The following is a 25,178-nucleotide window of genomic DNA, read 5'->3' as shown; positions in this document are numbered from 1 at the left end:
TAATAGTACTTGGAAACAAGATGGACATATTTCAACAACAGAGGGGGTAGTTTACATTTTCAACCCAGGCTTTCATAGAAAAAGACTGACTTTTGAGGTGCACAACAAATGTTGGCAAAAACAGATTTGCTTTTTATTTTGAGCATCAGAGCATTGGTCAAAACCATTACTATTATTTTATGAAAATACCAAGTTACCACGTAAGTTTTTATGCTAACAATTATTTTGAGTAATAACCAAAAATATAGTTTCCAGTGCTTTGAAAAAAAGCTTGAAATTCTATCAATACATTTTTTAATGCCTATCATTTATATGACAAAATCAAAACCATAGCAAATTATGTCAGCGACATTTTTATACTGCCACAATTTTGAACATGTTCCATGTATGTAATATTTATCATGAAGATGGATTTTCTTATAACATAGAAATGGGGACCAGGCTTTTTTGCCTTCCAACCTCCACTTGGTTACTGGGGTTTGAACGATGTTGTTAACACACTCACCTTTTTCCTGCTCAGCCTGTTTCATCAACTGTTCCTGGAGTTCCTCCAAGGCCTTCTCAATCTCCTCCTGATGTTTCCTCATCAGCTCCTCGACGGCCTCTGTGACACGCTGGTCTTGCTCAGATTTCAGTCTTTCAATCTCCCTCTCATGACTTTCTTTCAGAGCAATTAGGGCGTCCTGCTTCCCATCTCCGAGTTGACTCTGCAGACGGAGGATCTCATCCCGATGAGCTTCTTCAAGCTCCGACTTGGCCGACTCAATCTCTCGCTCAGAGTCTGTGGCAATGGCTTCCAGTTGATCCTCGTGGTTTGCTCGGATCTTTGCCAGTTGCTCTTCATGGTTCTGCTTCAGCTCTATCAGTTCTGTCACGTTCTTCTCCTGCGCTGTCCTGAGCTCTGCTTGCTGTCCTCGGATCTCTTCTTCTAGGCTCTGTGTTCTCTCCCGGAAGTCTTTCTCGATGGAGTTGCGCAGCATGTCTTTCATGGACTCAAGCTCCTGGCGATGCTCTACCTCTAGCTCATCTGTGACCTGTCTGAACCTGGTCATGTGATCAGTCACAAGGTCTTCCTTCTCTCTCGCTTTCTCCTCCTCATACTTTGCTTTTAGAGACTCTAAGAGCTCCTCAGCACTCAAAATTTGAGCTCTTTCTTTCTCCATCTGCTCTTGCATCTTCACCTTCTCCTCATTTAAGGTCCTGACAAGTTCAACCTTCAGCAATTCTATTTCATCAAAGTGCAGCGCTTTTAAATCATTCAACTCTTTCTCATGTTCCTCCTCCAGCACCTTCCGGAGCTCTTCCATTTCCTTGGCTTGCTCCTCCTGGAGGGCTTCCTGAGCATCGTTTAACTCCTGTTCATATTCGTTTTGCAAGCGTTCATGCTGGTCCTCAAGATCTCTATCATGATGCTGTTTGAGATCCAAAATATCACCATCTTGGCTCTCCACAAACTTGTCCAACATCGCCTGGTGCTCCTGCATAAAGTTTAACTGCATCTCCTCTAATTCTTTGGCAGATTGGAGTTGGGTGTTTCTGGTCAGGGATTCTATCTCCTCTGTCATGGTGGCCTTTATCATCTCCAACTGATTGTCATATTGTCGAACAAGATTCTCCTTGAGCTCTTCCACCTCTGGGGCTGTGCCGTTTTTTATTCCTTCTCTGAGAGTTTGGAGAGTCAACTCTGTATCGCTGAGCTGTTGTTTTAGGTTTGCAAACTCATTGTTATATTTCTCCCCGACATTCTCCTCGTCCTTAGAATGGTTATCTAGTTTGTCCTGAAGATCTTGTTTCTTGGTTTCCAATTCCTGGATCTTCTCTTTATGCTGCGTGAGAACCATCTCCATGACCTCCATCTCTTGGGCCTTCTCCATGGTGAGCTCTGCGAGGATGCGGGCAACCTCATCTGTGATCTTATCCTGGGCTTGCTGCTCAAGATCTGCTTGCATAGCTCTAAACTGCGAATCAAATTCATCCTTTGAGAGAGCTCTCACACGTTTGCCTTCAATTTCTTTCTGCAACTCCAGCTCACCTTGAACATTATCCATTTCGAGAGCATGTTTATGCTCCAAGTCATCCTTCATCTGGGAAAGTTCCTCTCCATAGGTGAACTTGAGCTCCTCTTTGATTCTTTGTGTTTCCTCTTCGACTTGGCGTGCTGTTTCAACAGCACACTCGAGCCTGAGCTTCGTGATTGCCTTAGTGTTCTCTTCTGAAAGCTGTTGGCGTAGGGCTTCCAACTCCTCTAATTGATTTTGTTTGAACGTTTCCATCTCCATGCTATGTCTTGAATTCAAGGTGATTTTGGCTGCTTCCAGATCTGCGTCCAGCTTCAGCTCAAACTGAAGATTCCTGCGCTCCAATTCCATGTTGTGCTCATGAGCAAGTTCCTCCTTGAGATTCTCCATTCTGGTCTGGTAATCCTCTTCCATGATGCCCCTCAGCTCGCTCCGCAGCTGCTGTTTGACCTCCGCCTCGATCTCCGCGAATCGCTCCGGAGACTGGGGCGGAGAGCTCTCAACATCTGACAGATGTGTCATCATCATCATGGTCTGGGCATAGCTCCTTTGTATCGGCCTACCTCCCTCTTCGTCCTCTGAAGCTCCCCTCAGAGCATGTTCTCTCTCTGCCTCGTGTTGCGTCTTAAGTTCTCCCATCTCCTGAGCCCACCTGTTCTCATTCTCCACCACCCTATTCTCAAAGTACTTTCGTAGCCTATCCAGTTCCTCAGCGTGTTCATCCTGGAGTTTTGCCCTGACACTTGTCAGCTCATCTTGGAGCTTTCCAATCTCTCGATTATAGGTCTGGACAGCCTCTTCCCCAAGAGCCTGGTCCCTTCTTACTCTCTCATTCAAAGTCAAGTCCTCATCGTCTGCACCTTCTTTCCTTGCCAGAAGCTTCTCGTGTTGCTTCTTCAGCTCAGCGTGGGAAGCTTTTAAGAGGAAGAGTTCGCTCTTAAGGGAGGTGTTGGATTCTCGTTGGCCTTTCTCCTGCTCTAGGTCTTCTCTCATCTTGGCAAGTTGGGCGTACTCCGCTTGAACCTTGGCCTGGATGCTACCAAGCTCCTGCTGGTGGACCCTATCCAGATTTTGTCTCATTTCTGGAAAATAAATGAACACACACTATTTAGTATGAAGAAAAAAGCATTTCCCTTATAAGCAAGTGATGGGATATGGGGAAACCCCAACTTGTTTACTTTCAAATGTATCAAATGAATCAGCTTATTAGTGCGTTTTTTGTTTCTCACTTTTTGTTAGAGTGCCACTCCATATAGAAAAACAATGCCAGCATGATAAAAATGTACAAAATAATTTTCATCATAAGAAGTTTACCACACATTGTTATAAAGATGAATTAATTGTCTCTCCTAAAATACATTGCCCTCAAAAACCCAACCATTGACCCGGAAACTAAACTCTTGACCCCCCCCCCTCTCCCCAGACCTTTCCAAATAGTGATCTTTATTCTGGTATTGAAACCCAGGATGCTAATCACTGTAGCTCGCAAGGCTGAGGAAACCTGTAAACAAGGGCGCTTGCTGTGAACCAGAAACACCTGAGGGTTAACCTCTACTCTTCCACAGGTGTTCTGGGTTCTTGTATGCACACTACCAATCCTAGAATACGAGATCTACTGCTCAATGTCCCATCTGAAGGACAAAGCAATGGGAGACTTTCTGGGACGATAGAGGGCAGCAGACTTACCGGGTAAATCCATTGTTCTCAGAATTATGCGCATGTTCAGAACTACGTAAACAATGGAAATTTACCCGGTATGTCTGCTGCCGCCTAGCGTTGGAAAGTCTCCTATTATAGTAAAGTATCTTGCTCAACGACACAAGTGTCATGACCAGAACTTAAACCCACCCTCTGCTGATCAGAAACACCAGAGCTCGAGTCTGTGGCTCTTAACCACTCGGCCTCGACATGCCTTTAACCTTTAACCTTTACCTTCAGCCTGTTTGAAGAAGAAAAACCCTCAAATTTCAACCATCAACCTGTTACTAAGCTCTTGACCCCCATGACCTTTCCAAATAGCGACCTTTAACCTTTACCTTCAGCCTGTTTGACCAGAGTCTCCCTCTCCTTCAGCAGGAGGTCAACGTCTGCTCGATGCTCTCTCTCAAGCTCTTCCTTCCCCTCCGGGCCTCGGCCAAGGAGCTCCCGTTCTGCCTCCAGCTCAGTCTTGTACTTCTCCTCCATCTCGGTTCGGAGGGTCCTCAGTTGCTCCAAGACCTTCTGGTCCCACTCATCTGCAAGGCTCTGAGGTTAACAAAAAAGATCCATCTGTAACTGGCTCAAAAATCAAGACTGCAAACAGCATTATGATGTAGTTGTAATGTGTTTTATTCCATTCTTCCAACAGTGGAAACCGCATGCAGAAAATCAAAAGGAATTAAACAATTTAACAGAGAAAATAAAACTATACAGTTTTCACCTGTCACAGATTGACAAAAACATAGGTATTTGGCATTATAGAGCCACTACCTCTTTCAAAAGTAACTGCATTGTGTCCAAAACAGCAGTACCTTCCTCCCGGGTAGTAGTTAATAAGCAGGGCCCAATTTCATAGCTCTGCTTACCGCCGAATTGTGCGCTCACGATTCCCCGCTTGACGTGCAAGCGCCGAATTTCTCCGCTAGCATTGTAAGCGTAGAATGCCTTGTTATGTGGAGTACGCAGAAGCCAAAATTCGCTGCTAACCCATAAAATACGCTTGCCGTAAGCACAGAATTCCCTGGTTCCGTAATCGCCGATTCTGTGCTTACGGTAAGCAGAGCCATGAAATTGGGCCCAGGACAGTTCTTTTTTAGAACCAAGTAGTCTCCCGAATTCCGAAATCTACTCAACTGCAGTAGAATAAAAAAGCAAGACCTAGTTCCCTAAGAACAAAAATCTACACGACCAAGAAGATACATGTAATACACACGTGGTGTTACCGCAAACCAATTGCACATTAATACCTAACCATGCAATGCCTCAAAAACTAATAAGATGATATTAGTTATCAATTTGTTTTGAAAAGTTCTACTCAAGACAACTACATGTATAGAAGCAAGTAAAAACCAAAGTAAGGTTTTTTTTAAAGCATGGGGCATATCCACACAGTGACATTAAATGTAGCAACTACAGTCTTGAGACTGGAAAATCCATTTTGAGTGTTCACTTGTGACCAGTCAGAGTATAAGACATTTTTCAAAATTTACATTATGAAGCTTCGTGAAGCTACATTGTAAACAATGTCTGGTATGATCTTGCAAGTGGCTTATTTTAAATGTTTAATCAAGACAGTCTTGTTTCAGAAACAATGTGTTCTTGTGAGCAATTTTGTTTCTCCAAGACAAAGATTTTGACATAATAGACTGACCTCAATGACCTCTTGATGCTCTAGGCTGAGACGACGCTTCAGCTGAACAATGAGTTCCTTGGAGTTTGTGCTCTCCTCATCTGTAAATATCAAGAAAAAGAAAAAAAAACACCAAAGTGAATCTTAAAGTTTTTATCAAAACCATGTAACCGTTCAAATGATCAACTTGATCAACATTTCTTATGAAGTGTCATCCACTCTTAGTGAGTGACCTTGCTCCCAAATTAGGACCAGGGCCCAATTTCATAGAGCTGCTAAGCACGAAAATGTGCTTAGCATGAAATTTCTTCCTTGATAAAAACAGGATTACCAACCAAATTTCCATTTATTGCATATTGCTTGTTACTGGTATTCAGCTGTTGTTTGCTTACCCTGAAAATCACAAGGAAATTGCTGAGCAGCTCTATGAAATTGGGCTAAGGGCAGCACCGGCCTCCACCTCCCGTGGCCTTCACACTGATTTCAGAGCTTGTTATGGCATACATGAACATATAGTACAGGTACATACATTTATATTATCAGAATTGATACTTGGTCCTTGAAAACAAGTTGAGTACAAGGGCTTACCTGCATGTACAGGCCTACATGTATGTGCTCCGTTTTTGAAAGGGCAAGGGCACCAAGGCATTTTTTTCTTGGTAAAGTCATCCCTTTCAGAAAATTGTGAATTTTTTACTGGAGCATTTCAATAGCACCAAGGCAAAGACCAGGGGGGCATACCTGGCAATTGCCTTCGTTGCCCACGTGAACTATCAGGCCTGCATGTACACGTACACATGAAACAGGCTGTAGAAGACTTTCCAGGCAAGTTGATCACAATTTGTCGTTTTTTTTCAAAGGGCGAACAAAAATCGGTAATCAGACTAAAATATGAAGAATATCATGCCTGTATTATGTGTTGCAGTACACTGTATAATACACCAAGAAACACACGCACGTCAGTTGTGTAAATGTATGTTTGTATAGTGTTATTTATTTATGTATCATATAGCTTGGATGACTCCTACAGCAAAATCAATAAATTACTCTAAGTGGAGAGGGTATCATACGCAGACTGCCTGCAGCTTTTGACTCACCATAATGTGCAAACAGTCAATTCTAACCAATTTATGCGCATATTTTCTGTAGATCTTACTAATGTGACAGTTAATAACCCTAATCCCACTAGTGTCTTTGCCTAAGGACTATCAGTCAAAATCTGGTGAAAATTCCCCCGTTAGGAAATTGACAAATAAAATAAATAGCTAAATAAATACAAAGACAACTAACATAATAAAATTTCCCCTCTTACATACCATGTACATGTAGACAGCTAAAATAATATTACCAATTTCTTGTTTTAATAATCTGTATGAAAAATCACAACATACCAAACAAAATACAAAGGCAGTTAAAAGCAGTGGACACTATTGGTGAATACTCAAAATAATTATGAGCATAAAACCTTAATTAGTAACGACTACTGGGGAGAGGTTGATAGTATAAAACATTGTGAGAAACGGCTCCCTCTAAAATGCCATAGTTTTCGAGAAAGAATTAATTTTCCACGAATTTGATTTTGAGACCTCAGATTTAGAACTTGAGGTCTCGATATCAACCATCTGAAAGCACACAACTTCGTGTGACAAGGGTGTTTTTTCCTTTCATTATTATCTCGCAAGTTTGATGACCGATTGAGCTCAAATTTTCACAGGTTTGTTATTTATTGCATATGTTGAGATACACCAAGTGAGAAGACTATTCTTTGACAATTACCAATAGTGTCCAGTGTCTTTAATCAACAGCAGGACAAGACAAATTTGTTGGCATGATATTTGGCCTTTGAAAAAAAGTAGGAATTTTTATTTTAGTACAGCTGGCCTACATTGGACATGTTCATGTGGTGTAAGAATTATACATCTTTTCAGGCTATGTATTCACAGTTTATCTCATTTTTTTCCACAGGGAAAAAACCTCAGAAATCAGTGTTTAAATAGGGAAAAATATTATTCAGGAAATTTAAAGAGCAGTAACCATACACCAATTCCGCCCATATCTAAAATATTCATTTAGTAGATTTAGTCTTTCAACACCCACTTCAGTACCAAGTCAAATTCCAACACTGCTTGTCCCGTCAAATTCTAACCCGCTACATGTAGATATAATCACTTCTCTCATATGTAGAATCTGTCACACATCACATAACCCCCCCCCCCACGCTAAGCCATCAAAGCACTCAAAATTACCTCATAACCATAGTAACATAAAGCATGTTTTTCCTTTTCCTTCCAATACCGCTTGATGATTGCTAAGCGGAGGGAGATTTCCTGTTGTAGTAGTGTGTACACTGCTACAATGTAGTCATTCAAATCCATTGTTTAAACAGTGCCAGCGCTTGTTGAAGATCAAACTTACAAGTGTTTACAAAACTGCATGTAAGCTGTGTACTTGTAACATACATGAACATGTAGTCATATAATTTTGGAAGAAATTTTTGTTTAAAATGCAACAAGAATCACAATATGATTTTTTTTTTTCCCCCTCTTTTCTCGCTTCTCTGTGACTTATTCACTGATTCACTTTCTTATGAAAGACCATTATTGAAATTTTAATTCAAATTTCCTAAAAATTTGATTTAGTTTATATAAAAATGTGGGTGCCCTGCTGCAAGTGCTTGAACATTTTATCCAAGCACATTACACTTTTCTTTTTCCAGACTACAGTCTTTTTTGTACAACAGCCTCACTCTGACCATCATAAACATGTGTACAAAATATCCAAGATGGCTGAGATCTCTGAGATAACTTGTTAACATGTTGTTTGTATTGTTTGGATTGCAGCCTCATTCTGATGACCAATAATATGTGTAAAGAAAAATCCAAGATGGCTGAGATAACAGCCTCATTATGAATACCATCGATACATGGCCGAGTTCTACAGTATGACATTTTTTAAAATTATTTTACTGCAGCCTCATTCCGATCACAAATAATAGTTTATAAGAAAATCCAAGATGGCTGATATAACAGCCTCATTATGGAAACCATTAACTTGTGTAAACAAAATAATTCCAAGAAGGCAGAGATGACAGGCTCATTACGAAAACCATTAATGTGTGTACAAACAAATTCTAGATGGTCGAGATACAGTACAGGAGACCATTTTGGACAACAGCCTCATTATCATCACCATTAAACAACATGTCTACAAAAAAAGTCCAATATGGTTGAGATCCGTGAACGATACTCAAAAGCCTCAGGCAGAAGAAGTGTCCTTTGGCACGCATCTTTCTCCACGACCCATCACAACGGACAAGAGGCAATGAACCTACTGATAATGGGTCGTGTTTGACTCATCCAAGGAAAGAATGCACTGTAAAAGAAAGGAACCTGTCAACAAGGCGACCATACATGATGAACCGTACTATTCCAATAAACAGTGGCGCACGACTGTGATTGAAGATTTAAAGTCGTGGGGTCCAACAAAAATACAGGCGGAACAAACGGGTTTTAATATTAGTAGCCAAATACACAGTACAGGCCTCGAAATAATCCACAGCATTCACAGCAATTGCTGGGACTGCACTGTGCTTTTGCTGTGGTACCCTTTGCAAAGTTTCAATTTTCCTCATTTAACATGTTTAAGAGATAATGATAGATAATGATAGTAGAAAGCTTCCCTGAAAATATTATCTGATGAGGTGCTGTAGTTTTGGGGAAATTAGTAAAACAAAGTCATGAAAATAAATGTTGTCTCATGAGACGAAAACTATTTAAATCTTTTACAAACGTATTTTCATTACATTGTTTTACTCATTTCTCACAAACTACAGCACCTCAGTAAGTAATATTTCAAGGGAAGCTTTTTCAAACCCTGCAAGTTTAATGTAAATCTATGGACATTTTGAAAAAGTTCCCAAATCCTATAAGTGCCTGTTACAAGAGGGAACATGCTGAGCACCTTCAAGCATGAACTTAAAGGCCTGTACATTAAAAACGGGGACAGATTTCATTAGATTTCAGCAAAATGTTTAGACTGATCCTGTTTTGTACAAACTGAAAGCTCATATTGAGCAGCAAATAATGATGTTTTGAGCTGCAATTGATGTACATGTGTTAAACTTTGCTATGCTACATGTATGCTATATGAGGGAAATTGTTAACTGAATATTATAAATTAATTTGTACAGCACTCTTACGTACATGTCAAAGACACTTCTGCAGTGCTTAACAGTGAACCAAATACAACCAAAACAAAATAACGTGTTGGTGTCTGTACAAATACCTGAGCTTTAAAGGAGCGTTACAGAATTGGTAAGAAACAAAAATCGTGAAGATCACAGATTTACATAAAACTTACACGGTCTAATGATGATGATAGTTGAAAACATCCCTTGAAATATTTCTGTCTAAAATGTCATGTCATTTGATGTGAAATAAATAATCTAACTTCGCGCTTGGAGTTTATCGCTCAGTGAGCGTTTTATTCATTTTTTATTTTGGCATCGATGCAATGCAAAATTTGTAATCGGTTTTTCACTATTCTCTCGTGACCAAGACGGCCAATCGATCTCAAACTTCTATAGGTTTGTCAGTTTATGTATATGGTGGATTTCATAAAGTGCTCACACTGTCAGCAACTGTTTTGTTAGCAAAACCAATTACGTAATGTTCCTTTAATTAAGAGTATTCTTAAAAATATCCAGTGAAGGAGAGATTCGGATTGCAAGTCGCAAATAATGTACATAATGTGAAATTGTATTTTAACTCATAACCTTATTCATTCTACTCAGCATAATTTCGTTGTGTTTAGCTCCTGTTTTTGCTCAAAGCAGCTCTTTGAAATTAAGCCAATGCCGGCTTAAATTCACAGAGCTGCTTGAGCAGAAAACTGACTGAAGAAATTTCTGCGGAGCATTACAAGAGCAGGATATCAGACACAGATTGTACGTATACACTTTTTTTCAATTGCATACATGTACACATAAAACAGATTGGAAAGGCAATAAACTAAACATACAAAGCTTACAACATAATTATGCATTGTAACATCACAGTGTATCTATGGCGTTTTGTTGTTAGAAAAAGAAATTTTTTAAAGGAAATTCTAGGAAGATTATCTTAAAAAGTTCTTCTCTTCTTATAACAAAATCACGTACAAACAGTATGTTATCAGATGTTCCAATGTACATGTACGTTTTATTAAAATCGTAGCAAATTAATATCAGATATCAGATATATCAGATATTTGAGCTTGCCCTTAACCCTAAACCTTGTGTGTATACATTGTATAGGCTATGAAGCTGAACTGATATTAGAAGGGAATTCTACACCATATGGCAGTAACTCAATGTTCAAATGTTTGTGAACTCAGATTAAGAGATTGAACAGGGTTTGCTGGTTGATTCGGCCGGGATGAACCAAGTCTTAAGCCGAGTTCCCATTGGACTTTTTCTACCGCTGCCACGTGGAAAGTTTCAAACGTGACTGGCTTTGGTGTAATTCTATTGTGCGTTCCCACTTGGACCTATATTCCGCGTTGTTTGCATAGTTTTTAACAGCGTGGCAGCACTTGGTTTACAGCAGGGAGCTGTTCCCATAGTACTTTTAGCGTCCCTGTTAAGTTACTGTGGATGCGATAATGTAATAATGTTTGTGACAAAGAAATAATACCGTATGCTTGTCCGCCATTTTAAAAACCACTCGCCAACACCTCAGAAGTATGTTCGCCTAATGTTGCCAACGTTCGCCAACGGTGGCGGCGAACAACTTGAAATTGTTGGCGAACGTGCGCAACTGTTGGCAACGTTTGCGCGAGTGGAGCGCACCCCTGCTCTATGGTAAAACAAAAAATTGTTAACTTACCAATTCAGTTGAACCCTTGTTTTTTAACCCTTCCATACACCATATCATATTGACACATTTATCGATTACTCAGGTGTGTTTTGGGGGAAAATGGCGACCCCCCCCCCCCAAAAAAAACAAAAAAAAAACAACCCAGGTCACAATAGCATACTCAAAAGTCCAATTTCCGATTCTGAAAACTGTGTGACCATGAGATCTTTATTTTTCGTTTTACATAACTAATAGTTGAAAGGGATTTAAACCGGCCACTAGAAACCGGTGGGCGTATGAAAGAGTTAATGCTAATGGATTATAATTTGACAACTTCCCTCTCCCCATCAGAATTCAATTAAAAAAAGTGTGATGACTATGTTATTCAAAATATTTATTGCACATTTATGTTGACCAAGTTTCCATACAACTAGATTGTTTATGAGATAATACGACGTTACACATCAGCAACAATAATTTCTTAATTAGCGCCAAAAGCTGTGAAGTTGTCATGAGAACAGAGTAACGCGCCGCAGTCCACCATACATCAAGTATTGTACACTGTGACAAGCTGGCGACAAAATGACAACAAAATGTATGTCGACTGAATGAGAGTGGAGTGGTACACCACATGTTCCAATTAACATCTTAATGAATGGCATCTTTTAATGGCATTGAAATGCTGGGAAACATATCTTTGTGCAGAATGGACATATTTGAGTCTGCCATAAAAGGAAGTTTCCATTTTACTATTGTATTTGTATGAACATATTTGTATGGTTTGTTGAATAGAACAAAAGCGGTCAAGTGGAACGACATGTCAGAGATGAAAGCATACAGAGAAAACAATGGGATGAGCAATGAAGGGAGTGACAAAGGGGGCCAGGAGAGTGAGCTAGGAAAAGGGGCTGGTAGACTCTGCTAGTGTCCAAACATCAGGCCATTAACTATATTTTGCAATAATGAAGAAGGTCCTTTTGGTAAGCAGTTTGCAACAGCTAATTCTGTGTTCCCTGAGCAAATTATTCATAAAGTATGTTTTGGCGTGCTGCAAACTGCTATGGGCTAGTATACACCATTTTTCCTGAAGACGAGCAGAGTCAAAATGTTGAGACCACACCGGCTCTTTTCTGAGCCAACACTCACACAAAAGAGATTGTACCGGCAAGTTAACTATATTGTTTCTTCCTAACCATTTCTCAACTTGCCCTGTGGGCAACTAAAACTGTACAACCTACTTGTTTAAAATCATCATATTTCTTCATTTTCATATGTGAATAAAAAAAAAATTAAATGTGTTAATTTTTATTTTCAGTGTTAAATGCTACTTCATTTGACCATTAAACCGGTTGTGGTTGCTACTTCAGAGAGATAATAAAAAATACATAGGAATTATCTGGAAATTCTAGACAAATTTGACAGCAGGGAAATATACACTTTCGGAACAGAAAAAAAACAAAAGTTCACAGATTTGCAAATAACTTACCGGGTTTACAGAAGGTCGTGGTAAAAGACTTGTCTTAAAATATTATTCCATGAAATGCTTTACTTTTTGAGAAAACATTAAAACAATATCAATTCTCGACAGCGAGAATTACGGATTTATAGTAAACACATGTCGTGACACGGTGAAACGTGCGAACACAAGGGTGGGTTTTCCCGTTATTTTCTCCCGACTCCGATGATTGATTGAGCCTAAATTTTAACAGGTTTGTTATTTTATATAGAAGTTGTGATATACACGAAGTGTGGGCCATTGGACAATACTGTTTACCGAAAGTGTCCTATGGCTTTAAACAGAAAGTAAAAACCTGTTGTTTATTTATTAAGTAAAATAATTGACACCATCGTAAATTGATGTTCTCAAGGCATGAACATAAATAAGACCAATAAATTATATTAACATACTGTAAATGTATAAACAATTGAAATTAAAACCGTGTCTTAAAAATACTATCAAGATTTGTTAGAACAAATCAAAGAGTAAAGTATTCTTTATTTTCATATTTGCACTCATAATGAAAGATTATCACCATGGTTAAAATATGGCGAATGGTTTTTGTTTATGTGCATACAACAAGTCAATCGTCTAGCCAGCAGTGTTAACATTTTTAATCAAAATCCTAGTTCCGCTGATAAAACACTGATAATCCTTAAAATCTTTACAAACAAATATTTTTCAATCACAGCATTTCCCGTCCTTGCTCTAGAATTAGACTAAAGCCACCCGCAACCATAATACTTACCACATCCTGACTCCTACTACAATCCTCTGACATCAACGCGCGAAACGATATTAAAAATCTCCAAACGCTAATAAGCAGAACCGGACGTGGAGACGAGACGCTACATGTTGCTAGAACAGTATTAGCTCCCAGGGTTGTATTATTATCATTATTATTTTTAGGCTGTAAACCATTTACCAGGAGACGGAGATAATAATCACTAGTAGGCTTGTTGTATACACATGTATAGCGTCCCCTGTCTTTTTCCACTACAACCATGCAAACACGCCATAGATAGGAGTACACAACACAGGCATATTATTACATTATCATGAGTGGGGTCTGACCTTTGTACATCCCAGTGTGTGTCAAAGCGTTTTTTGTCCCGCCATTCACCCAGTACAAATTTCCCCTACACAGGAGGCGTCTTCTGTTATGTAAATTTTGACCCCTGCTTCTTCATTGTTATGGTAATAAACCAAACATGGTTCTAGCATGAGTGGTTTGTTGATATGATTTTGGGGTTGCACCATTCACATAGAGGAGGGGGTTAAAATAAATAGGGTGATTTAATTACTTTTTTTTTTGGACCGTTCCATTTCAAACTGCATAAATTAGTCAACGATAAAAGTGCTGTCCAAACTCCATTTCTTTAGACGTGATAAACATCTTGGTACTAAATCACATGATTTAAAACTGCCCCTCAAACCACCTACTTCAGTGAACACCCCTACTCCAAAGTAAACCAGACACCCTAGACCAGGTATACCCCTTACCAATTTCATGAATGAACCCATAGCCTTGAAAGGGAGATGATTGGTTACCAGTTTTCCTCCAAAATTTCTGAAGACATTATAATAATTCAGAGACAGGTGAAACAACCTGTTCTGGGCACGGTGCCTGGATCGCCAACACAGTGTCTAGAAGTGAAGGCAATCTTCAGAAACTGACAGCTGCATATTTTAATTAGTTCATCACTTGATTTTTTTTAATTGTTTATTCTCTTTATATATTTGTGTAGATACTACCAAAATATTATTAGTAAATATTGCTCTGTTCAACCCTAAGTTATTTCACAATTTTCCCAGTTAATTTCCGTTGTGGTTTATTTGCTTTATATTTCAACAAAATATTGCATCGCCTTAAGGTGATCCCTCTGCTTACGCTTCCCAAAATGTACATGTATCATTAACTTGGGTGTGATCCCTGGCTATACATAGTTACAGGTTGAATGGTTTCTGACTGGCACCCCCCCCCCCAAGATATTGACAAAATTGACAACATTACGCTATTCATAATTCATGTTAGGGCTAGATGGCACATGGATGGCCCAGATGGTGGAGCACTGGCACATTAATCTGGAGGTCACAGGTTCAAATCCCACTGTACTACATATGTTCTCTACGTTCAACCCCAAATTATTAAAAAAATTTAGAATCTTCAACTGGACTCCCTCCAGTCTTGAAGAATCAAACTCTGCCATCAATTTGCAGAGAAGGCAAGTGCTTCTGTGAGATTTTCGAGGTGGTTCCCTGCGTCTGTAAACAACTCATCAATGCAACTGCGCCAACGAGCCAAGTTTGGTCAGTTTAACTGTAAAACCAAAAGATTCCAAAATAGCCCCTTGCCCTACCTCACCAAGCTCCTGAACTCCTAAAACCATTTAAATATATTGCTAAATTTCCTGGTCTTAAATGTATATAAATGTAGTCAAACTGTTTGTACATTTCTGGCAGGCCCTTGTTTTTGTGATTTTTTTTATCAAATGTTCATTATGTATAAGTTTCTTTTGTAAAGCTTTTTAATAATTATTGTAATATTTTTAATGATTGTAAACTATGTCGCAATACAGCGGTATGCTGCGATGGCATTTTAAAAGAAATAAACCATTCATATTAAACAATTCTGTAGGCATTGAAAATTCTTGTAAAAACATGCACCCCAACAAACTGTCAAAGATCAGTATCCACACATTATGTTGTGTAGTACAAGAATTAAGAACCTGTAGAAACTTTAAACTCAATCACTCTTAGGAGTCTTAGAAAGATATTGGAAAAGAAACCTCAAATGTTTTCCCGGTTTTAAAACACCTGCTTTTCCGACTCATAAGATCAAAGCTATTTGTTTGACTCATTTCTCAAACATTTGTAATTTTCTGCATGTTAAAGCAACATTTATTGCAGGGGAAGTTTTCCAACCATGACCATCTTTATACCATTTAAGTTTCATGTGAAAAATCGGTTAACATTTGTATTTTGTATCTTTCCAAAGTGTTGCAAACCCTTTAATTTGTAAAAATTGTTTAAAGGCAGTGGACACTATTGGTAGTTAATCAAAATAATTATTAGCATAAAACTTTACTTGGTAACAAGTAATTGGGAGAGGTAGGTAGTATAAAACATTGTGAGAAAGGGGTCCCTCTGAAGTGAGAAAGAAGTCATTTTCCACAAATTTGATTTCGAGACCTCAGATTTAGAATTTGAGGTCTCAAAATCAAGCATCTGAAAGCACACAACTTCGTGTGACAAGGGTGTTTTTAATTTCATTTTTATCTCGCAACTTCGATGACCAATTGAGCACAACCTTTCACAGGTTTGTTATTTTATGAATACATTTTGTAAATTGAGCAACAGCAAGTGAGAATACTGGTCTTTGACAATAACCAATAGTGTCCAGTGTCTTTAAGCCATTTTTGCATATACCACCGGTCATTTTGGTTGGCAAGCAGTATGCAAGAGCTACATTTAGTACAACATTATTTGAAATCTTCAACTTACCCTTCCGCTGGCTGCTCTCCTCCAATCGTTTTTCCATGGCCGTTAGTCGCTCTGCCCACCTTGACTCCACCCCTTCCATATCCTCCCGATGTGACATCATGAGGGTGTGTCTCAGCTCAGTCAGGGCTTCAGCTCGCTCATGTTCCAGCCGCGCCCTTTCTACCTCCAGCTGGCTGGTGTGGATTTGCTCCATGGAGAGACGGAGGCTTGCCAACTCAATTTCTCGCTCGTTCTGCGGAAGAAATAAATTGAAATTGTGTTTAAAAAAATCTAAAACTTATCATAGTCTTATCTCGAGTTAGGACGAGTTACTTGTCCTAACTTAGGGCTAGCCATACGTTTTAAATATCTCCTAAGACTAGTCCTAAATAAAGAATAGTCCCAACTCTTTCTGAAATCGACCCCAGTACATGTACATGTACACTTATCATTGAAGGGTAGAGGTCAACCCTGGTGATCCTGGTTCACATAGCAAGATCAAAGGTTTCCTCATCAGGCTTGCAAACTAGTGTTTAAGTTCACTTATGAGGCATCCTTGGTTTCACTACCAGAAATGTACATGTAGTCTTATTCTTCTTTTTGTTTCACTGAAGTGTGATGGTGATGTATATGACACAGCCATTTATATGCGCTTTTATTGAACAAGGTAAGCCTTTGAACTGCAAGGGTTGGGTAGTAGAGGGCAGGACAAGGTAGTGTTCCAAATAGTATGGTCTGCTTCTCCTCATTCACAGGTGGTTGGGACAAATGTACAATTATAATGATTAAGTTAAGTACACTGTGGCCTAGACATCCTACCTTTGCCTCCCTCCTGACTTGCCCCACCTCCTCCTTGTAGGCTTTCTCCAGCTGCTCTCTCATCTCATTGAAGATCTGATAATGCTTGGAGTCCAACTCGCCTCTCAGGGCCTCCATCTCCCACTCGTGACGATCTTTCATCTCGCTCAGCTCTCGCTGGCGCTCCCGCTCGTGGACGTCCTTGACGGTGCCGAGTTGATGTTTGCGCTCGTTCTCCAGTTCATCTTGGAGGCCCTGGAGTTTTTCTTCAAAGTACTTCCGTAGCTCCTCCATCTGATGGTGAGGAACAGGGAAGAGGAAGGACATAAAGCTAATTAATTCAGAAGCAATTTAGAGTAAGATAAGAAGATGATGATGATGATAAGCTCTAGAGGAAAATGTCACTAGCACGTCACCAGAATGACAGTTATTGAAAATAATAAAATAAAGACTTCTCATGCGCACATATCCACCCAGCTAGATGTTCAAGGTGAGGTAAAACCAAAACAAAAGGAAAGAAAACAGACACAACAAAATGAGTCCTTGAAAACTTATGACATAAGAAAAGTTTTGAGAAGAGATTTGAATTTTGTTGTACAAATTCCCAACATCAAGCCTGAAATTCCGTCTCTGAAAGCCATATTCAATCTTTAAGGACACATTTCAACTAGACAAATCATCTAATCCACTGGAATTATTCTGGACCCAAATTTGTTTATGTTTGGCTGAAGCATGCTGAATTGAAACAAGGTCTTTGGAATGTTTTCTACTTGACCTAAATTTACAATTTAGGCTAGTCTTTTTGTTCAGGGATGCATTTCGATTGAATTGCCCATTGATTAATCAGAGGACAATGATCCAAACAGTTATTGGTTACAAGCGCCAAAATGCACCCCAGTTAGTATGACATTACCAACACAGATTTTAATTTTTTTATTTCATAAGAGAACCAGACCATTTTTCATCCGAGCCTCATTTTGGTTCCATTGATCTGAATGAGAAAAATACAAGATGCCTGCACAATGGCGAGGGTGCAGCTATCTCTGCAAATCTGCTTTGAGGCAATTCATGCATCTGCCATTTTAGTTGTAGGCCTGATACTTCAAAGAGGCAACAAAGGCATGTGCCTCCAAGCCCCCTAGCCATTGTGGCCTTGAAATGCTCCAGTAGAAATTTACAATTTCCTCATAGGGTGCCCTTTGGCAAGAAGAAAATGCCTTGGTGCCCTTGCTCTTTCAAAAATGAAGCAAACAGGACTTTTTAAACATAGGGGTGTCAGAACAAATTTGTTGCCACACCGGCAAGCCACTTCACAATGAAGTCCATGGCTAACATAGAGGGCACACACCGCAGACATTGACGAGTGAGATAAGCTTTCTCCAAGCTGCGTTCCTACTAGTGGGGGGAAATAGGTATGAAGACACAGCTTATGTTTTGCCTTGCCACCGAAAATGTTCACTATGAACACACTTATGGTTTTGCATACTATTCAGTATTGACCACTTTGGGAGTAATTTACAAAGCAAGAGTATAATCTCTGCATTGCCTCAAATTTGCACTACACTGTAAAACACATGAAAACATTAAAGGAACACATTGCCTTGGATTGGTCGAGTTGGTCTTTGAAAAGCGTTCTGTCACCGTTTGTTATAAAATGCATATGGGTAGAAAGATGTTGTAAAAGTAGAATACAATGATCTATACAAATATGCCTCGAAATTGCGTGGTTTTCTTTTGACCTCGTCCACTAACACGGCGAACAGTTATGGGAGTCAAAATTTTGACTCCCATAAATGGCCGACCGTGATAGTTTGCGACATCTTTCTAACCATATGGATATTATAAGAAACGGTTACAAATGTATTTCATATACCAACTCGTCCGATCCAAGGCAACGTGTTCCTTTAATACAAGCTCTACTTACTGACACCATACTTCTCGGGGTCTGTTAAAAAAAATAACACAAGCTGAAGAGTTTTGTTTCCTTTTCTTAGTGTGTTTCTCTCTTTATTATTGTCATCCCAAGAATAAGTACATCTCAGATGTAATCTTTTCATCAATGGATGTTTTATTATAGTTTTGCCGCCCAATGATGTGTACTTTTTATAAAACTTGGCTCACTCACTGCAACCTCACCAGTCCCCTCATGTTGTAGCATTAACAAGGTCATGGGTTTTGATTATAAATAGACCGATCCATTAAGCTCCGCCCCATTGCGTATTGACCAATCAAACCCTGATTACGCACCAAAAGTCCGACAAATAAAGTCTGACATGCGTCCGCGTATGCTTGCGCGTGTGGCAGAGTTGTGCAGAATGGCATTGGAGAGGCTCACATTTTCTTGCTCACAAATGCGCCGTGGCAAAGCCTAATGAATCGGTTTATTGTAATGTTTTTTACCCCCTTCTTGCATGTCTTGGAACTTGGAAGCAGTGAGTTTGCAGCAGTTTATAAATAACACAAATATCTGTGGAAGGCAAAACATGTATACATCATGTTGGATTAGGTTTGGGTCAAAGACAGGCAAATCAATTTGGAAGTTTTCAACTGGAAATTAAAAAAGGACTGGAAAGTTTTCAGAGATTATCACACTTGAGAAGAGAGAAAAGGGACTGGTTCAAAACAAATAATACAACTCACGAGAATAAGCCAAATAAAATTGTTGACTTTCAACATCACTTTTTTTTTTTTTTTTTTTTTTTTTGTTGCAACAGTTAAGAAACAGTGTCTCATATCACAGAACAAATAGAAAGGAAAAAAATCTTATTAAAAATGAATGTCTGTCTTTGAAATCCCCAAACCAGATAAAGTGAGAGTTTTGTGAAAGAAACACGAATGGAACTCAGCAGCTTGTGTCATCAAAGCCAAAATACACCCCATAAAAAAATTGCAAAGGTATCATAAATTTGCAATCAAACAGCATTTTTTTTTATGATTTGAAAGTTTGGGGGAAAAGCTGCATTTTCATTCTCAGGTCTTTTTGTTAGTATGGAAGGTTTTTTGGAGTAGGAGAACTTTTCAAATGTGTTAGGTGAGGATGTAATTGGGAATGGAATCGGGAAAACAATGCAATTTGGGGAAAACTGATGGAAAGTTAATGAAAAGGAAAAATATAACAATGTTAGAAATGTTGACGTTTCTCCAAAAGGATTTTGCGTGTGTTTGACCCAGACCTTTACAATAATTTAAACAATTTACAGAACTGATTTTTTAAACAAAGATAAATCACCAAATCAAATTATCTTCAAACTAAAAAAAAATTCAGTGATTCACTGGGAAATAAAATAAACAGTATGTTTACCACATACACTCGGCAAAAGATTTGACTAAATCATGAGGTATTCAGAAACTAGATTTCAAAATCAATACATTTTTAGGAAAGGGAAAAAAATGAACTAAAAAGATTTCGATTATTCTCACTTCAATATAAATGTCACTCATTCATTACTCAACTTCACGGCAGGCTCATCCAAAATTATTTCAAAAAAAATGTTTCTAATTTCTCTAACTCATATTATTGTTTTTCAAACTGACAAATTAAACATAAAAATCTATATATAAATATACACCATAATTCATATATATAAACATTAATAGTTAAATCTTTTACAAGGCAATGATGATTGTGTGCCCCCTTCCCCCCCCCCCCCATCACACCCTCCCCCTCTTTTTACCAACATTCGCATCGTGCAATCAGGGAGATATCATAATTACATTTTTACATTTAACATAACAGCAAAAAAAATGTCCATACTACATGAATGTAGCACGTGAATTTTCAAATCTGTTCATAAGAACATAGAAAGATCGGTTTATTTTCAGGGAAATTTCCTTGAACTCCGCGAGTTGGCAGCTCCGCTACCATTTCAACTGTAATAGGCTATAAAAACCATTGTGTTATTCCAGTACTTTCATCAGTTCTTGAGGCAATTTTTTAGCAATGATTATTCACCGTTCTGAGTTAACCGTCATAAGAAAATAGAAATCTCCTTTTTGAGCTCAAAATTCTTTCTAAGACAAGAAAATATCAGTTTGTATTTTTATCACCTCGCAAATCAACAAAAAGGTTTTATAGCTCTGACCAAGACCAAGTCGCAAGTCTTTCCATATTATAATTCTTCATATATACAAATGCGCTTTGAAATATACATACATCCAGATGTACCATCTACTCCATGCTTTGTAAGCTTATCTAAATATCTCTCACGTAAACACTTTCAGAAATTTCTCCACACTGGGTCCTAATTTATTAAAAACCTGTTAAGTACAGACAAACCACGCTTAGTGGAAATCGGATACCAGCCAAAATACCAGGGTACCGCACCTCTGCTAACTGCTGCCCGGTTTACTGTTGCTTAGCAAAATAATCTTTCTGCTTAGCAACTTTTGTGGAAATTTGGCTAGAGTAAAAGGCTGAGCGTGCTATAAATGAAATACATGTATATCTTACTGCATCCAGTTCATCACAACAATAGTTACAATTTTGTACTCACACCAAACGCACTCTTGCCCAGATTGACCTCTGGGTCAAAGGTCACGGTTAAAACTTACACAAAGGGTCATTTAAAAGTCAAAAAAGCTGTTAGATGACCATAAATAATACTGCGTTCATGCTGACACTAGTTTATCTTTCCCCCCGATGAACGGAAGACACAGAACTAAGTTGGCACTTTGGCATAATTTAAACGATGCATGATATTAACCATAACTTTACCATCTGTACACATAATTGCAATTTACATTAAAGGCAAAATATATAAAAGCAATTTCTTTTCTCTTTTCCAGCTCTGATATAACCATCTCTAAGATTTTTTTTTCTTTTTTTCTTTTCTAAATAATACTTTTGTGTCTTCAGCACCAACATCTACTCCCCACTAAAATAAATGCTTTAATGAAAAGAAAAATACATGTATATATATCAATAAATTCCCAACAAATTTCTGTCCCTTAGAAATAAAAAATAGTTTCACTAATTCGTCTGAAGATATTGGCAAGTTTTTGCTTTAAAAAAATGAGACCTAAACAAAGGATTGACAGTCTTCACTGACCAAAAGGTCAAACTAAGATCAAATTTGTTTAGGATGCAAGTTGAAATTATTGCATTTCCACCTTTTGATAACCTCTGGAGTTATTATAAATTCAATATTCAGAAATAATCTTACCAGAATAGGGGGTCTTTTTGTTTGAACAATGTCAGAGTTCCAGGGAAAATGCATTCACCACGTGGTATCACAATTGCAGGCTGGCATAACTTATGTATTTGTATGCAGCATTAAAAACCATAGGGGTTGATATTGAATGGTCAGACAGTAGAAGGGTTGAACTGTGTACCCGCTTACATGCATCCAAAACCATAGAGGTTGGTATTGAAAAGTAGGACAGTGGGGGGTTAACTGTGTTCTCGTTTACATCCATCCAAAATCACAGAGGTTGATATTGAATGGTCAGACAGTAGGAGGGTTGACTGTGAACCTGCTTATATGCATCCAAAACCACAGAGGTTTGTATCGAATAGTCAGACAGTAGGAGGGTTGACTGTGTACCCGTTTACATCAATCCAAAACCATAGAGGTTGAAATTGAATGGTCAGACAGTAGGAGGGTTGACTGTGTACCCGTTTACATCCATCCAAAATCACAGAGGTTGATATTGAATGGTCAGACAGTAGGAGGGTTGACTGTGTACCCGTTTACATCAATCCAAAACCATAGAGGTTGAAATTGAATTGTCAGACAGTAGGAGGGTTGACTGTGTACCCGTTTACATCAATCCAAAACCATAGAGGTTGAAATTGAATGGTCAGACAGTAGGAGGGTTGACTGTGTACCTGCTTACATGCATCCAAAACCACAGAGGTTGAAATTGAATGGTCAGACAGTAGGAGGGTTCACTGTGTACCCACTTACATGCATTCAAGCCATAGAGGTTGGTATTGAAAAGTAGGACAGTGGGGGGTTGAACTGTGTACTCATTTACATCCATCCAAAACCACTGAGGTTGAAATTGAGTGGTCAGACAGTAGGAGGGTTCACTGTGTACTGTTTATGTCCACCATGAGAAATAATACAAGTGGCTTCTTTTATAGTGCTCATATTCATCACTCAGTGATGCTCAATGCGCTTCAATGGGACTACAATTGAATTATGAGACCTAATCATTTTACATAGCGTCATGTAATGGCTTACAAGGTGCTTTTCGATAAATGCACTGGGTTCTTTTACGTGTGTTACACAACACACAGGGCCAACTGCTTTAGGATCCATCATTATAAACCCCTTGCATATCATGTCACAAGCCAACAACAGTCCCCTCACTGAGGTAAATAAAGAGATATCATAATGCAGGCTGGTATAGTTAATCTATCATTTAAACACACGGTATACTTTTATTGCAGTAAGGGGTTTGAATATTGAACTGTGCCAGGAATTTGCAGCTATTTAAAATTGTTAAAAAAAGTTTAATTTTGTGATGTGTGTGTGTGATTTTTTGGTACTATTTCTATAATGTACAGTATTGTGTGAGGGAATATACATTATGTTGTGATATTGCACATTAAAACATAATCATGTATTTCATAATTCATGATGTACATGTAGCTGTGTTGATTATATACGCTATCCTATGTACATGAATCAAAATGAGGCTTGAATCTAGAGTAGACTGGTGCCACACCAACTTTCAGCTTGATCCCCCTAAATCCTGATCGGGTAACAGGGCAAGAATACATAACAAAGGGACACTGGCCTCACAGTAACAGTTTAGGCAGATAATTCTTAAATTTTGAAACCAAAAATTTACACAAAAAAATAACTGGAAAAATAAAACAAAAAAGGAAGAATTTTACAGATGCAGATTTGTGCTTTTTATGTAATATTTCAGTATCTTTCTTTTCTATTTTTTTTCATCTGGTAATAATTGGGTGTTGTTTGGTAATTGAGGCCCTCTTAACTAACTTCCAGGATGCTACATCAACATTCCTTAAAAAAATAATTCACAAACACTCCACACCAAAATCAAACAAACGCCAAAAATGAATGAGCGTCAAAAGGTTTGGCGTGAAGCGAGGATAACATCTCTTCATCTGATGTTGGGTTCATGTCTTTCAAAAATTACGTTTTAAGGTACATGGAGATTTGTGACAAAAAAATTAAAAATCAGGAAAACTTTTCTGAAAAATCACAGGGCAGTGTTTTAAGCACAATAATCTGCTAAGTGCCGAATCAGATCATCGGTGGAAAATACATTGAAAAGCATGTTGCTTGTAACGGGTTCCCAGCTAGTTTTGCTTACAAACCAAATAAAAAGCAACATTTCCAACTGAATTTAAGGGAAAAAAAGTGCTGCTGATGAAAAAACTGCCAAGTGCAGAAAATACTTGCTAAGCAGAAACAGGTTAGTGGCTAAAATGTTTAATTTTATTAAAATGCACATTGCTTGTAGTCGGGTCCCAGCTAGTTTTTGCTTATCAAGTTAATGTTTTAAGCAATATTTTCCATTTAACGACTTTTCAGGAAAATGAGCGTATGGAATTGGTGGCATTATTGCTGCTATTTTGTGTTTATGACATGTAAATGAATTTGATAACAATATGTTCCATTTCATGGTTTTTCAGGAAAGTTAGTGTTTGGTGGCATCATAGTCTGTTTTTTTTTGCTTAGTAAATCACATCAATTTGTCAAGCAACATTTTTAACCTAACAGCTTTTTGTTTTAAAGAAAATGGACCACTAGTGGCATCATCTCTATTTTGTATTGATATGGGATTTGAGGCATTGCATGGTGAGGTATTAATGTTTATATAACACCCAAGCAGATCCTTGCCATTTGATTGGCGGATTGTCCGTCACGTGATAGCAAATAAAAGTACCATTGCACGCTGAGTCACTCGCCGTGCTTTTTCGTTCCATCCGAAAAGTACCATTGCACGCTGGCACGCTGCCAGCGTGCAATGGTACTTTTCGGATGGAACGAAAAAGCTGAGTAAAAACATCACTGCGTGCGCGTGTCTTTGGTAACGCAGCAGGTGTTACTGCAAGAAGGCATAGTAAAATTACTAGCATTTGGCTTCTACAGTTGAAATTGTTTGTTTTGAAAGTTGTTTCTTTCAATCAAAATGACAAAGTTCTACTTGGATGTTATATAAAACAAATAATGAATGTTTTTCATTCGTGCAATGGTGCGAATATGTTCATTCGTTGAAAGCTGGAATGTTCCATTCCA

General features: G+C 38.5%; 1 protein-coding gene across 4 annotated transcripts in view; it reads right to left on the bottom strand.

Moving 5' to 3' along the window:
• Positions 1-25,178, bottom strand: part of LOC117300357 (A-kinase anchor protein 9-like) — a 126,007-nt gene that overhangs the window by 52,651 nt on the left and 48,178 nt on the right. For all 4 annotated transcript variants that reach the window (XM_033784122.1, XM_033784124.1, XM_033784123.1 and 1 more), the window contains exons 8-12: positions 16,981-17,253; positions 16,183-16,414; positions 5,368-5,447; positions 4,055-4,262; positions 506-3,100 (exon numbers count right to left, since the gene is read on the bottom strand). In XM_033784122.1, coding sequence (XP_033640013.1) covers positions 506-3,100; positions 4,055-4,262; positions 5,368-5,447; positions 16,183-16,414; positions 16,981-17,253 — 3,388 coding nt within the window. The remainder of the gene's footprint in view (positions 1-505; positions 3,101-4,054; positions 4,263-5,367; positions 5,448-16,182; positions 16,415-16,980; positions 17,254-25,178) is intronic.

Source organism: Asterias rubens, chromosome 15 (assembly GCF_902459465.1).
Source record: "Asterias rubens chromosome 15, eAstRub1.3, whole genome shotgun sequence".
NCBI classification, from domain to species: Eukaryota; Metazoa; Echinodermata; class Asteroidea; order Forcipulatida; family Asteriidae; genus Asterias; species Asterias rubens.
Note: the sequence above shows the minus strand (reverse complement) of the source record. Positions and strands in the feature narration are given on the sequence as shown.